This window comes from Salmo salar, unplaced genomic scaffold (genome assembly GCF_905237065.1).
Source record: "Salmo salar unplaced genomic scaffold, Ssal_v3.1, whole genome shotgun sequence".
In the NCBI taxonomy this organism is placed as follows: Eukaryota; Metazoa; Chordata; class Actinopteri; order Salmoniformes; family Salmonidae; genus Salmo; species Salmo salar.
In genome coordinates, this window is record NW_025548797.1 from 55,001 (window position 1) to 75,000 (window position 20,000).

General features: G+C 41.0%; 1 protein-coding gene across 6 annotated transcripts; it reads left to right on the plus strand.

The window, feature by feature from the left end:
* The first annotated feature begins 2,843 nt into the window (after positions 1–2,843).
* On the plus strand, positions 2,844–7,485 carry LOC123723709 (deoxyribonuclease gamma). 6 transcript variants are annotated; one of them, XM_045712761.1, is made up of 11 exons: positions 3,040–3,136; positions 3,453–3,516; positions 5,053–5,141; positions 5,288–5,376; positions 5,466–5,564; positions 5,697–5,803; positions 5,980–6,092; positions 6,308–6,465; positions 6,672–6,768; positions 6,949–7,015; positions 7,228–7,485. In XM_045712761.1, the coding sequence occupies exons 3-11, from the start codon at positions 5,061–5,063 to the stop codon at positions 7,245–7,247; spliced, it is 831 nt and encodes a 276-aa protein (XP_045568717.1). In that variant the 5' UTR covers positions 3,040–3,136; positions 3,453–3,516; positions 5,053–5,060; the 3' UTR covers positions 7,248–7,485. The 6 variants fall into 6 exon arrangements, with proteins under 6 accessions (XP_045568715.1, XP_045568718.1, XP_045568716.1 ...); XM_045712764.1 differs by having other exon boundaries at positions 3,041–3,136; positions 5,478–5,564; XM_045712759.1 differs by lacking the exon at positions 3,453–3,516 and having other exon boundaries at positions 2,844–3,136; positions 5,056–5,141.
* The last annotated feature ends 12,515 nt before the right edge of the window (positions 7,486–20,000 follow it).

The following is a 20,000-nucleotide window of genomic DNA, read 5'->3' on the forward strand; positions in this document are numbered from 1 at the left end:
TCTCTCTCTCTCTCTCTCTCTCACCCTCCCCTCTCTCTCCAAGCTGTGCAGTAGAATACAGAATAGTACTTGCTTATTTTGTGTTAACTGTTTAAGTTACGAATTGTTTAAGTTAATTTCTGTGCAAGTTTGGCTGAAGAACCAGTTAGACACCTTATTCACTCACCACTGTCCTCTCCCTGGTCCCACACGGCGCACCCCCCCTCTCTCTTTCTGTCGCTCTCTCTCTTTCTCTCTCTCTCTTTCTGTCTGTCTGTCTGTCTGTCTGTCTGTCTGTCTGTCTGTCTGTCTGTCTGTCTGTCTGTCTGTCTGTCTGTCTGTCTGTCTGTCTGTCTGTCTGTCTGTCTGTCTGTCTGTCTGTCTGTCTCTCTGTCTGTCTGTCTGTCTCTCTCTCTCTCTCTCTCTCTCTGTCTCTCTCTCTCTCTCTCTCTCTCTCTCTCTCTCTCTCTCTCTCTCTCTCTCTCTCTCCCCTCTCTCTCCAAGCTGTGCAGTAGAATACAGAATAGTACTTGCTTATTTTGTGTTAACTGTTTAAGTTACGAATTGTTTAAGTTCATTTCTGTGCAAGTTTGGCTGAAGAACCAGTTAGACACCTTATTCCCTCACCACTGTCCTCTCCCTGGTCCCACACGGCGCACCCCCCCTCTCTCTTTCTGTCGCTCTCTGTCTGTCTGTCTGTCTGTCTGTCTGTCTGTCTGTCTGTCTGTCTGTCTGTCTGTCTGTCTGTCTGTCTGTCTGTCTGTCTCTCTCTCTCTCTCTCACCCTCCCCTCTCTCTCCAAGCTGTGCAGTAGAATACAGAATAGTACTTGCTTATTTTGTGTTAACTGTTTAAGTTACGAATTGTTTAATTTCATTTCTGTGCAAGTTTGGCTGAAGCACCAGTTAGACACCTTATTCACTCACCACTGTCCTCTCCCTGGTCCCACACGGCGCACCCCCCTCTCTCTTTCTGTCGCTCTCTCTATTTCTGTCTGTCTGTCTGTCTGTCTGTCTGTCTGTCTGTCTGTCTGTCTGTCTGTCTGTCTGTCTGTCTGTCTGTCTGTCTGTCTGTCTGTCTGTCTGTCTCTCTCTCTCTCTCTCTCTCTCTCTCTCTCTCTCTCTCTCTCTCTCTCTCTCTCTCTCTCTCTCTCTCTCTCTCACCCTCCCCTCTCTCTCCAAGCTGTGCAGTAGAATACAGAATAGTACTTGCTTATTTTGTGTTAACTGTTTAAGTTACGAATTGTTTAAGTTCATTTCTGTGCAAGTTTGGCTGAAGAACCAGTTAGACACCTTATTCACTCACCACTGTCCTCTCCCTGGTCCCACACGGCGCACCCCCCCTCTCTCTTTCTGTCACTCTCTCTCTTCCTCTCTCTCTCTCTTTCTGTCTCTGTCTGTCTGTCTGTCTGTCTGTCTCGCTGTCTCTCTCTCTCACCCTCCCCTCTCTCTCCAAGCTGTGCAGTAGAATACAGAATAGTACTTGCTTATTTTGTGTTAACTGTTTAAGTTACGAATTGTTTAATGTCACACAATTTTTCAGAAAATTTGAGGTCTGGGCTTTGACTAGGCCATTCCAAGACATTTAAATGTTTCCCCTTAAACCCCTCGAGTGTTGCTTTAGCAGTATGCTTAGGGTCATTGTCCTGCTGGAAGGTGAACCTCTGTCCCAGTCTCAAATCTCTGGAAGACTGAAACAGGTTTCCTCAAGAATTTCCCTGTATTTAGCACCATCCATCAGTCCTTCAATTCTGACCAGTTTCCCAGTCCCTGCCAATGAAAAACATCCCCACGGCATGATGCTGCCACCACCATGGCGGGATGGTGTTCTCGGGGTGATGAGAGGTGTTGGGTTTGCGCCAGACATATCGTTTACCTTGATGGCCAAAAAGCTCAATTTTAGTCTCATCTGACCAGAGTACCTTCTTCCATATGTTTGGGGAGTCTCCCACATGCCTTTTGGCGAACACCAAACGAGTTTGCTTATATTTTTCTTTAAGCAATGGCTTTTTTCTGGCCACTCTTCCATAAAGCCCAGCTCTGTGGAGTGTACGGCTTAAAGTGGTCCTATGGACAGGTACTCCAATCTCCGCTGTGGAACTTTGCAGCTCCTTCAGGTTATCTTTGGTCTCTTTGTTGCTTCTCTGATTAATGGCCTCCTTGCCTGGTCTGTGAGTTTTGGTGGGTGACCCTCTCTTGGAAGGTTTGTTGTGATGCCATATTCTTTCAATTTTTTAATAATGGATTTAATGGTGCTCCGTGGGATGTTCAGTGTTTTGGATATTTTTTATAACCCAACCCTGATATGTACTTCTCCACAACTTTGTCCCTGACCTGTTTGGAGAGCTCCTTGGTCTTCATGGTGCCACTTGCTTGGTGGTGTCCCTTGCTTAGTGGTTTTGCAGACTCTGGGGCCTTTCAAAACAGGTGTATATATACTGAGATCACGTGACAGATCATGTGACACTTTGATTGCACACAGGTGGACTTTATTTAACTAATTATGTGACTTCTGAAGGTAATTGGTTGCACCAGATCTTATTTAGGGGCTTCATAGCAAAGGGGGTGAGTACATACAGTATGCACGCACCACTTTTCCATTATTTATTTTTTCGCATTTTATGAAACAAGTAGTTTTTTTCATTTCGCTTCACCAATTTGGACTATTTTGTGTAAGTCCATTACATGAAATCCAAATAAAAATCAATTTAAATTACAGGTTGTAATGCAACAAAACAGGAAAAACGCCAAGGTGGATGAATACTTGTACAAGGCACTGTACATACAGAGATACGTTGCTACTGTATCTATAGATAGCGTGTTGGCCGAACCCTCTTAAACCAGTGTAGGAGTGTTTCTAATGAATATTACTTCAGTAACCTCCTTTTAAGAGAAGGTAAGCCTGATATACTGTAGTTGCAGGTGATCTGTTAGAAAAGTGTGTGGGCAGGATGTTAATGTTTTGGTTATCCTTTACTGACTGGTTCAGCTGGGGCCGCTCTATCAACTAGGGGCTGGGCTTGGCTCACACACAAGTTTCAGCCAATCAAGTGACATATGCTTGCTATAAGAAGGCCAAGCCCCTGTAAGAGAGTTACAGTTGTTCATTGCTAAACAAGATACTGCACCACATCATCATAGAGCCTATCATCCCTTCAGGTAAGTGAAGTCGAAATGGATTTTACAGATATGAGGTATTCCTTCATTTGTATGCAGACTCCAGCACAATCAATTTTAAATACTTGGAAAATGTTCAATGATTTTCTTGTTTTGCTTTAATTCATTGAGGGCTTGATGATTAATTGACAAGTTGAATCAGGTGATCTTGTCCAGGGCTACAATACAAATGAACACTGTTGGGGGTACTTGAGGACTGGAGTTGGGAAACACTGTTCTAAGCCTTCTGTTATTCTCGTGTTATTAGGGTTTGGAGGTATTTGAACTGATGGTAAAATATATCATTTGTTTTTGCAAGTTTGTCAGTGAAAGAAACCAGATAGAACATTCCTGTAAGCCCCTTCCCACACAATATACCACAGGTAATGTCTGAGCATGTTGGAGCTTGTCAACAGAGATCATGTTACATCCTTTTACAACTCTAGTGGTTTAATTTGCCTGAAATATGCTGGATTGTTTTTGCATGCTACCTACATGACATTGAATTCATAATTCTGTTCCAGCCAGTCATCCAGAACTACTGTTCTGTGAGAAGAAACCCTGTTTATTGCACAACAAAGAGAAGTTAGAATCAGTCACACGCTGTTGCTACAGTAACCTACTCCTAGTCCGTAGGCTGAGTCACTGTAGGACTAAAGTGACTTCATGTATTATTTTTATCTGTCCTGCTTGGTGGAATTCCTCACAACTAGGAATTTCACATCTGGTGAGGAATTACACATATGGAGTGACTAAGCCTACACCTCTGAAAACTTTGTTGAAAGAACTGTATGGAAATGCTGCTTTGGCCAGGTCTCCCTCAGAAATACATTCTCATCTAACAGCACTTCCTGGTAAAATAAAGGATATAATTAAATAGTGGTACAACTGCTGGCTCACAGTTGTATTACTGTATTAGAGTTGCAACCACAGACTGTGGAGCTGCGATGTTGCAACGTGTTCCATAGGGAAATAGCCCTCCATTCTGTTGTCAGCAGATCAACTCATCTTGAAGCATTTGAATTTGAACTCCTCAGCTCCAGTTTATCCAGCTCCATCCTACCTTGATCAACTGGTTTCACCTCCACCCAACCAGGAGTGACCGCTGATATGACAAGTACTCTGGATATCAAACAGAGGACCTTTAACACAATGAAAGGACATTTTTAGCTTAATCCCTTGATATAAATAATTCATTTTTTGAAGGAGACTCTAGTACAAATTAGATTTTCAGTATTAAATGTACAATGTAATGACCTTCATATTACATAGTTTGTAAACTACTATTATGTTCTCTAGCAGATTCACGTGTAGCGCTGAAATAGTCCTGTTTTTTCACACCATGAGGAGATCTTCTGCCATTGAAGATAATGGAGGGTTGTTATAGATCTCACAGGGCCACTGAACAAGGTGCATGACTGCACTCTTAGAAAGAGTTTTATTTACAGGGACCTTCTCTACAGAATAAAGGTCTCTAAAAGGGTTCTTTGTTTGGTGAAAAGGTTCTGGAACCATAAAGGGTTCTACAGGGTCAAGCCGAAGAACCCTTTTTTAAAGGTTCTAAATAAGTGTACTCAGAGACATGCTTTCCAACCCTTTCACTAAAATAGTTTAATCATGTGGCCATGCCAATAGAAACACTACCTTTGCATCAGGAATTTTAACAAGAATCTAGCCAGATGTACTGAGTATATCCTAATGTATGTCCTGAAGCATGTTTTCCTTGTGCTGAGCCATTTATGAGACATTGCTGTTGTGCATTATCATAAAACCCACACAGAGGGCAATAAACACATGGACTATTAAACTTGTTTTGGTTTAGGTAATTACATCCTTTTTCTGGAATCGTTGCTTGTTTGATCAACTAGCAGTTCATTATAGTTTTACATGGATGTGATTTTATTTATCTCTTTTTCCAGCAGCAGTCATGAAGGTTGCATCTTTCAACATCCAGAAATTTGGGCAGCGTAAGCTATCAAACCCAAACACCCTTGCTACCCTTGTGAAGGTACAGCTATATGATTCTATTCGTGATCTTATAATTCCCTCAGAGAAACATTTGTCAAACTATCCTCAAAACAAGGATGTTATAGTACATATAAACAAATCAATTAATGAACGTTTTTTTCCTTTTTCTTCCTTTCGTCCTATCAGATTGTGTCTCGCTATGACATCATAGTGATTCTGGAGGTGGTGGACGAGAGCGGCACTTCAGTGGAAACGTTCCTGAAGGAATTAAATAAGTAAGTCAAGTGATTTCCCTCATGTGACGCTATAAAATATACAACTAGGGAAACTCCTGGCCCTACATGATAAGTATCACTCATTACAGGTGTCATTACAGGGCTAATAAAAATCAAAAATACACTCTGCAAATCAGCCCTCGTCTGGGAAGAGACAAACACAAGGAGCAGTTTATGTTTCTGTACAGGTACAATTCAAACACATGGTCAACTTTATCCTCATAAACCTCTATCTGATGCCATTCATGTTTTTACATTGTGATCTGATAAAAAAAAAATACATATAATGCAGGACTAATGCTATTAAACGTGTTGTGAAGGGATGATGGTGGATTGGACACCTGGCAATATGAGGACAACCAGGCTGGAGATGTGGACGCCTTCGCCAGGGAGCCTTACATTCTTCGCTTCAAATGTCTCCACTCTGGTAAGGGGCACAGGAGTGCTAGAATTAAGCATGATCCATCCATATGGCATTTGATTTAGCAAATAATATGAGCGTGAACGGCAAACAGACAGACAGCTGGATATTGCAGGAGAGAGTAAAAGCCCATTCATAAACAGCTGTAATATATATTTCTCATCTCTTCCTGTGTTGCTCAGTGCTTGAGGACTTGGTACTGATCCCAGTGCACACCAAGCCTGAGGATTCAGTGAAAGAGCTGGATGAGCTTTATGATGTCTTCCTGGAAGTGACAAAGAAATGGAAGACTGATGTAAGCTCTGAGCTAAACCATTGACAGAGCTTAACACCTCCCTTGGGTTTAGAAAGTGCACTTGTCACCAAACCGTATATATGAGCCTTTGACAAGTAAAATACAAAACCAGCCACATGGGGATTTCAAGATAACTATGTATGCTCTCCTAAAAACAGTGTCCTTATTCTGGATGAAAAGTAACTGTTGTTGTTGAATGTTTCTCTCTGTACCAGAACGTCATGATCCTAGGTGACTTCAATGCAGACGGTTCCTACCTTTCTAAAAAGGGCATGAAAGCCATCCGTATCCGCAGTGACAAAAATTTCCACTGGCTGATTAAAGATGACGTGGATACCACAGCAAACACAGGCAACGATAACACTTATGACAGGTGGCTCAGTGTGATTTGTGAAATTAATTAATGAATGCCTCATGTATGAAACAGATAATCACCTATGGAGTTCATTTGACATTTCTTTGGTATTGTTTAAAGGTGGTTAAAATGTCATAAGAGCTGTCATAAAAGCTATTATAAAACTAATTTACTTGTGTGTAATATGGAATGACTGCTGACTTCCTTTTCTGATCAACATCTAGGATTGTGATCTATGGGGTTGACATGCTTAACGCCATCGTGCCAAACTCTGCCAAACCGTTCAACTTCCAGATTGCATACGGGCTTTCTGAAGAAGATGTAAGTATGCAGGTTACAGACAAATTCCATCCTGGTAGATGGTTTGATTACAATAATATAAGTAGATGAAATGAACATGTTAGTAGCCTACATTGTGACAATCTGTCCTAGAAATACAGTACATGTCAAAGTTGAGCCGTCTGACTCATGTCTCAACATGTAACTACTATGCTTTATTAGGCCCTGAAGGTGAGCGACCATTACCCTGTGGAGGTAGAGCTGAAAAGAAAAACACCAACAAAACAGAGTAAGCAGCATCATTGATCTTTATCATTGATCCAAACTTTCCTCTTAAAGAAAATTGTCAAAAGCGGGGTAAAGACAAAAAAACTAAACAGCGTCATCTTCACAGACAAATCATTCCACACACACATTCACATATCAATCCATACACAGACGCACATATGACCCGACACAGAAAAATAATTGTAGATATAACAAAACAAATCTGATTTTCAGGCTCTGCGACTGGGAAATAGAACCCTGTACATGGACAGGAGGACAGAGGAAGTGAGTGAAGAGGTGATGGATCTGGAGAAGAAGGCTTATAAGGATGGTCAAGCTTAGGAAAAGTTACATTGAACTGTGATTAAATCTTACCTCATTACTAGTCATATTAATACTGTATATCATATTTGTATGTCTAGTGTAGCTACTGATCTAAAACTGATGTGTATCTTGACCGAATCTCAAATAAAGATGATGGAGTGAAAATCCTGCAGTAGTTACAATACTTTATTATATCAATTTGTAAGTCGCTCTGGATAAGAGCGTCTGCTAAATGACTTAAATGTAAATGTAAATTATTTACAAGACCACATTGAAAATTATAATTCAAAAAGGTCATTTCATGTTTTCCTCTTTTTACTATTGATAGAAATGAAAGAAAAAAACTGAGGGAGAGAGAGGGAGGGGGTTGGATTTCACAGGGGGCTGTGATTCAGCAACATATGAGTGCATGGTCTTCAAATACCTTCTTTCCAGACTTCTTGATTGTTCCACCAGCTGAACAAAAGGGAAAAATCTAGACATTGATAAAACCATGCTAAATACAGTACCAGTCAAATGTTTGGACACACCTACTCATTCAAGGGTTTTTCTTTATTTTTACTATTTTCTACATTGTAGAATAATAGTAAAGACATCACAACTATGAAATAATAATGTAGTAACCAAAAAGTGTTAATCAAATAAAAATATATTTTATATTAGAGATTCTTCAAAGTAGCCACTCTTTGCCTTGATTACAGCTTTGCACACCCTTGGCATTTTCTCAACCAGCTACATGAGGTGGTCACCTGGAATGCATTTATTTTAACAGGTGTGCCTTGTTAAAAGTTAATTTGTGGAATTTATTTCCTTCTTAATGTGTTTGAGCCAATCAGTTGTCTTGTGACAAGGTAGGGATGGTATACAGAAGATAGCCCTATTTGGTAAAAGACCAAGTCCATATTATGGCAAGAACAGCTCAAATAAGCAAAGAGAAATGACAGTTCATCATTACTTTAACACATGAAGGTCAGTCAATACGGAAAAATGTAAGATCTTTGAACGTTTCTTCAAGTGCAGTCGCAAAAACCATCAAGCGCTATAATGAAACTGGCTCTTATGAGGACCGCCACAGGAAAGGAAGACCCAGAGTTACCTCTGCTGCAGAGGAAAAGTTCATTAGAGTTAACTGCACCGCAGAAATTGCAGCCCAAATTAATGCGTCACAGAGTTCAAGTAACAGACATATCTCAACATCAACTGCTCAGAGAAGACTGAATCAAGCATTCATGGTTGAATTGCTGCATAGAAACCACTACTAAAGGACACCAATAATAAGAAGAGACTTGCTTGGGCTAAGAAACACGAGCAATGGACATTAAACCGGTGGAAATCTGTCTGATGAGTCCAAATTTGAGATTTTTGGTTCCAACCTCTGTGTTTTTGTGAGACGCAGAGTGGCTGAACGGCTGATCTCCACATGTGTGGCTCCCACCGTGAAGCACTGAGGAGGTGGTATGGTGTGGGGGTGCTTTGCTGGTGACACTGTCTGTGATTTATTTCAAATTCAAGGCACACTTAACCACCATCTGTTTTGCTCTTAGTGGGACTATCTTTTTTTCCAACAGGACAATGACCCAACACACCTCCAGGCTGTGTAAGAGCTATTTTTATTTATTTAAAAATATATATTTCACTCGGCAAGTCAGTTAATGACGGCCTACCCCAGTCAAACATGGACATGCGCCACCCTTTGGGACTCCCAATCACAGCCAGATGTGATTGTTAAGGGAATTTTCAATCCCAATAATGCATTTAATCTTTAACCAATTCAACGAGGTTTGTAAGACCCTGGATTCACTAATAATTGGGCAAAGTCTCAGATTTTATAAAAAAGGTTCACAGATCTTTATTCATGAGAGCTCTAAAGTCAAAAATGAGGACTCAGTCCTTTTATAATACACACACACATTCCTATCTTTAGACCACTCCCTGCTCAAACAACCAGTACTTTTCCACTAACCACAAAGAACCATAAATTTTGCCACATTCTTCAAGGCTTTCACCTCCCCTCCCCGTTGGGAGCCCTCTTGGTTTGAAAACCTCTAATGATTTTCTATTATCTACTCTATAACTTCACTCTGCTTACATCCCTACTAAAGAATATAATACCCTAGCATTAAAATTCCTACAGATCTACACAAATCCTTGTTTTATCTTCTCATGATTCTCAAACATTTCACACTATTATACAATTTCAGAGTGGAACACTTTAGCCATTATATTAACACATACAAATTATTATATCAGTGATGCAGCCTGGATTTTAACCAGGGACTGCAGTGATGACTCTTGCACTGAGATGCAGTACCTTAGAGCGCTGCGCCACTCAGGAGCCCTATTTGACCAAGAAGGATAGTGATGGAGTGCTGCGTCAGATGACCTGGCCTCCACAATCGCCCGACCTCACCACAATTGATTTGGGATGAGTTGGACCGCAGAGTGAAGGAAAAGCAGCCAACAAGTGCTCAGCATATGTGGGAAATCCTACATGACTGTTGGAAAAGCATTCCGGGTGAAGCTGGTTGAGAGAATGCCAAGAGTATGCAAAGCTGTCATCAAGGCAAAGGGTGGCTACTTTGAAGAATCTAAAAGCCGAATATATTTTGATTTGTTTAACACATTTTTTTGGTTACTACATGATTCCATATGTGTTATTTCATAGTTTTGATGTCTTCACTATTATTCTACAAAATAGAAAATAGTAAAAATAAAGAAAAACCCTTGAATGAGTAGGGGTGTCCAAAACTTTTGACTAGTACTGTATACAGTATATATGTATATTAAATCGGGTGTATTTGAAATATTTTCATTGTTTTGATAGTTCCTTACTCATGATGGTTAATTTGTGTGTACCAATTTAATATTATTCCAGCGAGCCTGGCCAGAAGTAAAAATATGTCAAATTTGTCTTCCATTTTGAACGGTTTGGGCTACAGGTGAGCGGTTTTCTGCATTGTTATTTTTAATTTAAAATTTTAATTGAACCTTTATTTAACTAGTTAAGAACAAATGATCATTTAAAATGACACCCTACCACAAGGCAAAAGGCCTCCTGCGGGGATGGGGGCTTTGATAAAAAAATACAAATAAAATATAAATATAGGACAAAACACACATCACGACAAGAGAGACTGTCACGTCCTGGCCAGTATAAAGGTTAATTAGTATTATAGTTTGGTCAGGACGTGGCAGAGGGTATTTGTTTTATGTGGTTCGGGGTGGTGTGTTTGTGTAAAGGGTGTTTGATTTAGTATTTCCGGGTTTTTGGTTGATGGTCTATGTGTTTGTATTCGATGGTTAGTCTAGTGTGGGTGTTTCTATGTTTGGTTAATTGGGGTTGGGACTCTCAGTTGAAGGCAGGTGTTGTCTATCTGCCTTTGATTGAGAGTCCCATATATTAGGGTGTGTTTGTGTGTGATTTGTGGGAGATTATTCTGTGTATAGCCTTGTGCCTTACCAGACTGTCAGTTTGTCAATTGTTCCGTGTAAGTATGCCTAACAGGACTGTCAGGTTATCGTGAGTTTTGTTTTGTTATCTTGTATACCCATTTTGAGTTTATTAAATGTTCAAAATGAACTACATCAACTCTGCTGCGTATTGGTCATCTTTTTCCCACGATGATTTCGTTATATCGTCCTCCGACGAAGAAATCCCTGACAGAGACAACATAATACTATATAAAGAGAGACATAAGACAAGAACATAGAAAGGCAGCAACAAATGACAACACAGCATGGTAGCAACACAACATGACAACAACATGGTAGCAGCACAAAAACATGGTTCAAACACTATTGGGCACAGACAACAGCACAAAGGGTAAAAAGGTAGAGACAACCACAGACACAAAGCCATGCTCCGTTTGTTTTTATGGTAGAGGCTGTGTTTTAGGTCAGACCAGAGCCATATATTAAGAAATAAATGACTGGCGAAGCCTAATCAGACTTGCCTGTTGTAATGGTTGTCACAGACAAAATAAATGCCTTTGCTGGTGATGCATGCACATCGAATGATACAACAGCCTGAGGACACTGGACTTGAAACAGTGATACAGATGTAACCATGTGCCCTTTGATGTTTCATCTGACCGCCAGTAGTGCTTCCAAGTCAAAATTCCATGTGCATTCCACAGGTCACAGTGAGTGTTCAAAAAACAATGATCAAGATTAGGAATAGTTTCGCGGCACACCTGAGAGTTCCACAGGGCCCCTATTTATTTTAGCCCCTCATCAGGGCAAGTTCCAACATGTCATGACCAGGATGGCATTCCATGCAATTAAAAACAATAAACGTCTTGACATGTTAGCTATGTCATCAAACCCTAAAACGTGATTATTTTGTATTGTTAGAGTAAGTTTTGTTGTAATGTTAGTGTCGGAAAAATCTAGGCTTATCCTGACGTTTACCGTGTCTATACACTATTAGCACATACCAGACCTTTGAGCGTCTAGAGATATCAACTCTGGCAGGGTAGCCCTGGGGCAGAGGGCTGCATTTCTGCAGAATGCCTGCGTGACCTGCTGGTCTGGACAGAGGTCGGCATTTTTCATGCTGCGGTTGGGAGCTGTTGCTGAGCTGTAGCTCAGTTGGTAGAGCATGGTGTTTGCAACACCAGGGTTGTGGGTTCGATTCCCACGGGGGGCCAGCACAGAAAAAAAAAAAATGTATGAAATGTATGCATTCACTACTGTAAGTCGCTCTGGATAAGAGCGTCTGCTAAATGACTAAAATGTAAAAAATGTAAAATGTAAAACAGACAACTTTGGGAGATAAATATGTTTGTTGTCCTACAGATTATTTGGAGACGTTCTACTTTCTGTTTTGTATGCGTTAGCCTAGACCTACCTATTGTATTATAATCACTTATTTGTCGCATTATTCACACCTTCAGAATTTGCTGCTTCAAGTTAAGTAGCCAACCTCCAGTGGTGTAAATCACTTAAGTAAAAATACTTGAAAGTACTATTAAGTCGTTTTTTGCGGGTATCTGTACTTTACTTTACTATTTATTTTTTTGACAACTTTTACTTTTACTTCACTACATTCCTAAAGAAAATGATGTACTTTTTACTCCATACATTTTCCCTGACACCCAAAAGTACTCATTACATTTAAATTCACAGCAGGACATGAAAATGCTCTAATTCCCACACTTATTATCAAGAGAACATTTGTAATGTGGAAGCTGGGAGCCAGGAAGCAAGTACAGGTGGTGAGTTTAATAAGAAACGATACATGGACCGATACAAGCGTAGTATACAGAGAAGAAACACATAGTCAATACTGCCTGGGGAATGGAACTAAGGAGGTGACAGATATAGGGAAGGTAATGAGAGTTAGTTGACTCAGAGTTGAAGGAAACTCTGGGTTTTTGGTTTTCACAAAACCAGTTCAGCTTAACTCCGAGTCAGTTACTATGGCAACATACTCCGTAAAGCTAACCTGTTCGCTGGCAGGTTTTCCTCAACTAACCCTGAGTTAGCAGACTGAAGGAGGTGTCAGATATGGCGTGTCCTTTTCTTGAAGAGACAGTTGATATTGAAGCACAAACACTCCGCAGAAATCTCCCTCGGGAAGAGGGTGATCAGACCCCGCTTAGATGATTTATCGTTCCCTGATGTCACGGCCCCTCCTCTGCAGTGCAGGGACGGTTTCTCCTGCAGGCAGAGGAGGGTCGTTAGTGATTGGAGCCACCTGGGCTCAGGGTATTTAAACCTGCTGCTTCACTAACCTCTCTCTCCCTCCCTGCTCCTCCAGGTATGATCCTGTTTTGTTTGTTCCTTTGTAGGTTTCCATTCAGTCATGTTCCCACACACAGATTCATGCATCCATGCACTTTACATACACCCTACATTATGACATTTCCACACCTCATTCCTTTTTCTTTGGTTAAAGTTAATAGTTTTTTGTTTTATAATAAAGAACCTTTTGATTGGCCTATACTTGTTGTCCATGTCCCCTCATTTTTGCCACTGGCTATGAGCCGGCCTGTGACACTGATTATCTGTTTGAGCGTTTCTGTTTTTCTGCACAATCGATCATTCATCTGAACAATATTTTCAGCCCCCATATCGTTCATTTGACACATCGTGGGCATGCTCTCAGTTCGGGAATAAATTCTTTGTGTTGCACTTATTTTTTTTGCCAACGGGAGTTTTCTATATAACATCAGTGACGATGAGCATATTTCCAAGGCAACCGTCTGTCGGGCTGTCAAGAATGTGACTCTTGCACTGAAATGTTTACTGTAGACTTTTGTGGTGTTCCCAAGTCACAGACCCACAAGCCTCATCAAAGAACAATTCCACAGAATTGTATGCATCAGTCCAGGCAATAATTGATTTATTTAACATGAAGCTTTGAGACATGAAGCACTAATCAGTTCATTTGATATATTTTAGGGTTTCCAGGTGTGATTGGCTGCATAGATGGCACTCATATTCCTATCACAGCTCCTTCAGTAAATGAAGTCTTTCCACAGCATTAATGTGCAGGTAGGCCTAAATAGTAGTCTTTAGCATTTCAAATGAAAGAGACTTCTCAATACAGCTACTGCAGCTAATTACTGTTCTGCAGTGTTTAGATCATAAGTGATACAGCCCACATCATCAGCAATGTGGAAGCAAAGCGGCCTGGGTCTGTGCATGACTCGCACATTGTTGGTGAGTGTCCACTGAGCGCTAGATTTGCCAGTGGTGAGTTTATACAGTGTATATATAGCTACAGTATATGCTAATATGGTTCTAGTGCCTTCCTAGGCACGGCATGTGACATTAATGTGGCATGTGTGATTCTCCACAACACTGCCACAATTAGAGGAGAACAATGTCCTCCTCAACCAGAGAACGATCCTGATAACGAGCCTGATAACGATCCCGATAACGAGCCCGATAACGAGCCCGATAACGAGCCCGATAACGATCCCGATAACGAGCCCGATAACAAGCCCGAGCACCGATCCGGATAACGAGCCTGATAACGAGCTCGATAACGATCCCGATAACGATCCTGATAACGAGCCTCATAACGAGCCTGATAACGATCTCGATAACGAGCCTGATAACGAGCCTGATAACGAGCCTGATAACGAGCCTGATAACGATCCTGATAACGAGCTCGATAACAATCTTGATAACGAGCTCGATAACGAGCCTGATAACGATCTTGATAACGAGCCTGATAACGAGCCTGATAACGAGCTTGATAACGAGCTCGATAACGATCCTGATAACGAGCCTGATAACAATCCTGATAACGAGCCTGATAACGAGCCTGATAACGAGCCTGATAACTATCCTGATAACGAGCCTGATAACGATCCTGATAACGATCCTGATAACGATCCTGACCACCCCGCTGACACACCAGATGGAAGAGACACAACATGCTACCATCATTTCTGATTGACCCATCCCCTCCTCAGTGTTAAATGAAAATAATATGCCTTTCTTTTTATGAAGTCTTCTTTATTTCCTGCAAGTACAAATGCAGTACAGTAGTTAATATTTTTTATGTTCAAACAAGGTAAAATCATCCACCTGTGGGCACCTCACCCACCTTTAACTGATGTACCACCTGTGGACTCCTCACCCACCTTTAACTGATGTACCACCTGTGGACACCTCACCCACATTTAACTGATGTACCACCTGTGGACTCCTCACCCACCTTTAACTGATGTACCACCTGTGGACACCTCACCCACCTTTAACTGATGTACCACCTGTGGACTCCTCACCCACCTTTAACTGATGTACCACCTGTGAACTCCTCACCCACCTTTAACTGATGTACCACCTATGGACTCCTCACCCACCTTTAACTAATGTACCACCTGTGGGCTACTCACCCACCTTTAACTAATGTACCACCTGTGGACACCTCACCCACCTTTAACTGATGTACCACCTGTGGGCACCTCACCCACCTTTAACTGATGTACCACCTGTGGACTCCTCACCCACCTTTAACTGATGTACCACCTGTGGACTCCTCACCCACCTTTAACTGATGTACCACCTGAGGACACCTCACCCACCTTTAACTAATGTACCACCTGTGGACTCCTCACCAACCTTTAACTGATGTACCACCTGTGGACACCTCACCCACCTTTAACTGATGTACCACCTGTGGACTCCTCACCCACCTTTAACTGATGTACCACCTGTGAACTCCTCACCCACCTTTAACTGATGTACCACCTATGGACTCCTCACCCACCTTTAACTAATGTACCACCTGTGGGCTCCTCACCCACCTTTAACTAATGTACCACCTGTGGACTCCTCACAGGTGTTTGCTTCAATATATCCACATAATTTTCCTACCTCATGATGCCATCTATTTTGTGAAGTGCACCAGTCCCTCCTGCAGCAAATCACCCCCACAACATGGTGCTGCCACCCCCGTGCTTCACGGTTGGGATGGTGTTCTTCTGGTTGCAAGCCTCCCCCTTTTCCTCCAAACATAACGATGGTCATTATGACCAAACAGTTATATTTATGTTTCATCAGACCAGAGGACATTTCTCCAAGAAGTACGATCTTTGTCCCCATGTGCAGTTGCAAACCGTAGTCTGGCATTTTTATGGCAGTTTTGGAGCAATGGCTTCGTCCTTGCTGAGCGGCCTTTCAGGTTATGTCGATATAGGAGTTTTTTACTGTGGATATAGATACTTTTGTACCTGTTTCCTCCAGCATCTTCACAAGGTCCTTTGCTGTTGTTCTGGGATTGATTTGCACTTTTCGCACCAAAGTATGTTCATCTTTATGAGACAGAACGCATCTCCTTCCTGAGCGGTATGACGGCTGCATGGTCCCATGGTGTTTATACTTGCATACTATTGTTTGTACAGATGAATGTGGTACCTTCAGGCATTTGGAAATTTCTTCCAAGGATGAACCAGACTTGTGGAGGTCTACAATTATTTTTCTGAGGTCTTCGCTGATTTCTTTTGATTTTCCCATGATGTCAAGCAAAGAGGCAGTGAGTTTGAAGGTAGGCCTTGAAATACATCCACAGGTACACCTCCAATTGACTCAAATGATGTCAATTAGCCTATCAGAAGCTTGTAAAGCCATGACATCATTTTCTGGAATTTTCCAAGTTGTTTAAAGGCACAGTCAACTTAGTGTATGTAAACTTCTGACCCGCTGGAATTGTGATACAGTGAATTATAAGTGAAATAATCTGTCTGTAAACAGTTGTTGGAAAAAATACTTGTGTTTTGCACAAAGTAGATGTCGTAACCGACTTGCCAAAACTATAGTTTGTTAACAAGACATTTGTGGAGTGGTTGAAAAACGAGTTTTAATGACTCCAACCTAAGTGTATGTAAACTTCTGACTTCAACTGTAGATAGATAGATAGATAGATAGATAGATAGATAGATAGATAGATAGATAGATAGATAGATAGATAGATAGATAGATAGATAGATAGATAGATAGATAGATAGATAGATAGATAGATAGATAGATAGATAGATAGATAGATAGATAGATAGATAGATAGATAGATAGATAGATAGATAGATAGACTCCTACTTGTGTTTGAAGTCCTCCACCAGACCTTGCATGTTTCTCAGCTCTCCATCCAGCTTGGTCTTGTCGTTGTTCACCACATCCATCTGGCGGTGGAGGTTGGCCATATAGGCCTCGAACAGCGGCTCGATGTTAGAGCGGCCCGTCTGCTTACCGTGCAGCAGATCAAACTTAGTCTCTAACATCTTGTTCTGCTGCTCCAGGAAACGCACCTTCAGGGAGAAAAGAGACTCCGATAATTGAGGATATAGCACATAGTAATGGAGGATATAGCACATAGTAATGGAGGATATAGCACATAGTAATGGAGGATATAGCACATAGTAATGGAGGATATAGCACATAGTAATGGAGGATATAGCACATAGTAATGGAGGATATAGCACATAGTAATGGTTAGTCTTTAGTGGCCCTGAAGAGAGACATTTCTCTTTCATTCAAAGACACCACATTTTGGTCACCTTGGAATTTCTCTTTAACTTTGTCATGACCTTCATGAAGTTTATATAAAATCAGATGTTTTATGTAAATGATCGGTAGATAACAGTGGATACTCTATAGATAACAGTGGATACTCTATAGATAACAGTGGATACTCTATAGTTAACAGTGGATACTCCATAGATAACAGTAGATACTCTATAGATAACAGTGGATACTCTATAGATAACAGTGGATACTCTATAGATAACAGTGGATACTCTATAGATAACAGTGGATACTCTATAGATAACAGTGGATACTCTATAGATAACAGTGGATGCTCCATAGATAACAGTGGATACTCTATAGATATCAGTGGATACTCTATAGATAACAGTGGATACTCTATAGATAACAGTGGATACTCTATAGATAACAGTGGATACTCTATAGATAACAGTGGATACTCTATAGATAACAGTGGATACTCCATAGATAACAGTGGATACTCTATAGATAACAGTGGATACTCTATAGATAACAGTAGATACTCTATAGATAACAGTATATACTCTATAGATAACAGTAGATACTCCATAGATAACAGTGGATACTCCATAGATAACAGTGGATACTCTATAGATAACAGTGGATACTCTATAGATAACAGTGGATACTCTATAGATAACAGTAGATACTCTATAGATAACAGTAGATACTCTATAGATAACAGTAGATACTCTATAGATAACAGTGGATACTCTATAGATAACAGTAGATACTCTATAGATAACAGTAGATACTCTATAGATAACAGTAGATACTCTATAGATAACAGTATATACTCTATAGATAACAGTGGATACTCTATAGATAACAGTAGATACTCAATATAATTTTTATTTTTAATTTCACCTTTATTTAAGCAGGTAAGCTAGTTGAGAACAAGTTCTCATTTACAACTGCAACCTGGCCAAGATAAAGCAAAGCAGTCTGACACAAACAACAACTCAGAGTTACACATGGAATAAACAAGCGTACAGTCAATAACACAATAGAAAAAAAGAAAGTCTATATAAAGTGTGTGCAAATGGCGTGAGGAGGTAAGAAAATAAATAGGCCATAGTATCGAAGTAATTACAATTTAGCAAATTAACACTGGAGTGATAGATGAGCAGATGGTGATGTGCAAGTAGAAATACTGGTGTGCAAAAGTAAATAAAAACAATATGGGGATGAGGTAGGTAGATTGGGTGGGCTATTTACAGATGGGCTATGTACAGCTGCAGCGATTGGTTAGCTGCTCAGATAGCTGATGTTTAAAGTTAGTGAGGGAAATATGTCTCCAGCTTCAGCGATTTTTGCAATTCGTTCCAGTCATTGGCAGCAGAGAACTGGAAGGAAAGGCGGCCAAAGGAGGTGTTGGCTTTTTGGGTGACCAGTGAGATATACCTGCTGGAGCGCGTGCTACGGGTGGATGTTGTTATCGTGACCAGTGAGCTGAGATAAGGCGGAGCTTTACCTAGCATAAACTTATAGATGTCCTGGAGCCAGTGGGTCTGGCGACGAATATGTAGCGAGGGCCAGCCGACTAAAGCATACAGGTTGCAGTGGTGGGTGGTATAAGGGGCTTTGGTTTCAAAACGAATGGCACTGTGATAGACTGGATCCAGTTTTCTGAGTAGAGTGTTGGAAGCTATTTTGTAAATGACATCGCCGAAGTCGAGGATCGGTAGGATAGTCAGTTTTACGAGGGTATGTTTGACGACGTGAGTGAAGGAGGCTTTGTTGCGAAATAGGAAGCCGATTCTAGATTGAATTTTGGATTGGAGATGTTTAATATGAGTCTAGAAGGAGAGTTTACAGTCTAGCCAGACACCTAGGTATTTGTAGTTGTCCACATATTCTAAGTCAGAACCGTCCAGAGTAGTGATGTTAGCGGGTGCGGGCAGTGAACGGTTGAAGAGCATGCATTTGGTTTTACTAGCGTTTAAGAGCAGTTGGAGGCCACGGAAGGAGTGTTGTATGGCATTGAAGCTCGTTTGGAGGTTAGTAAACACAGTGTCCAAAGAAGGGCCAGACGTATACAGAATGCTGTTGTCTGCGTAGAGGTGGGTCAGGGAATCACCCGCAGCAAGAGCAACATCGTTGATATATACAGAGAAAAGAGTCGGCCCGAGAATTTAACCCTGTGGTACCCCCATAGAGACTGCCAGAGGTCCGGACAACAGGCCCTCCAATTTGACACACTGAACTCTGTCTGAGAGGTAGTTGGTGAACCAGGCGAGGCAGCCATTTGAGAAACCAAGGCTGTTGAGTCTGCCGATAAGAATACGGTGATTGACAGAGATACTAAATAATAGATAACAGTCGATACTAAATAGATAACAGTACTGAGACTATTGTGGTTATAACGACTAGTCAGTCAGTCCTACTGACATCCTCAAGGTTCTATTTCACACCCAAGGCAGCTGTATTTTAATCCCATTGTTTGTCTGCGATCAACACAAAAGCTTCCTCCCTAAACACTAGGGAATTTTCCACTCTTGAAAGACCATACCACGTCTGACCTGTTTTTATTAGGTTACCAGCAAGCTGAATGAGCTGAGAGAAATGGGACATGGATGGTGCTTTAAATATCTTTTACTTGTTCTTAGACATCTTTAAATGGGCTTTGCATCCCAAATTCCCTGCACCATTAGGGCATGGTT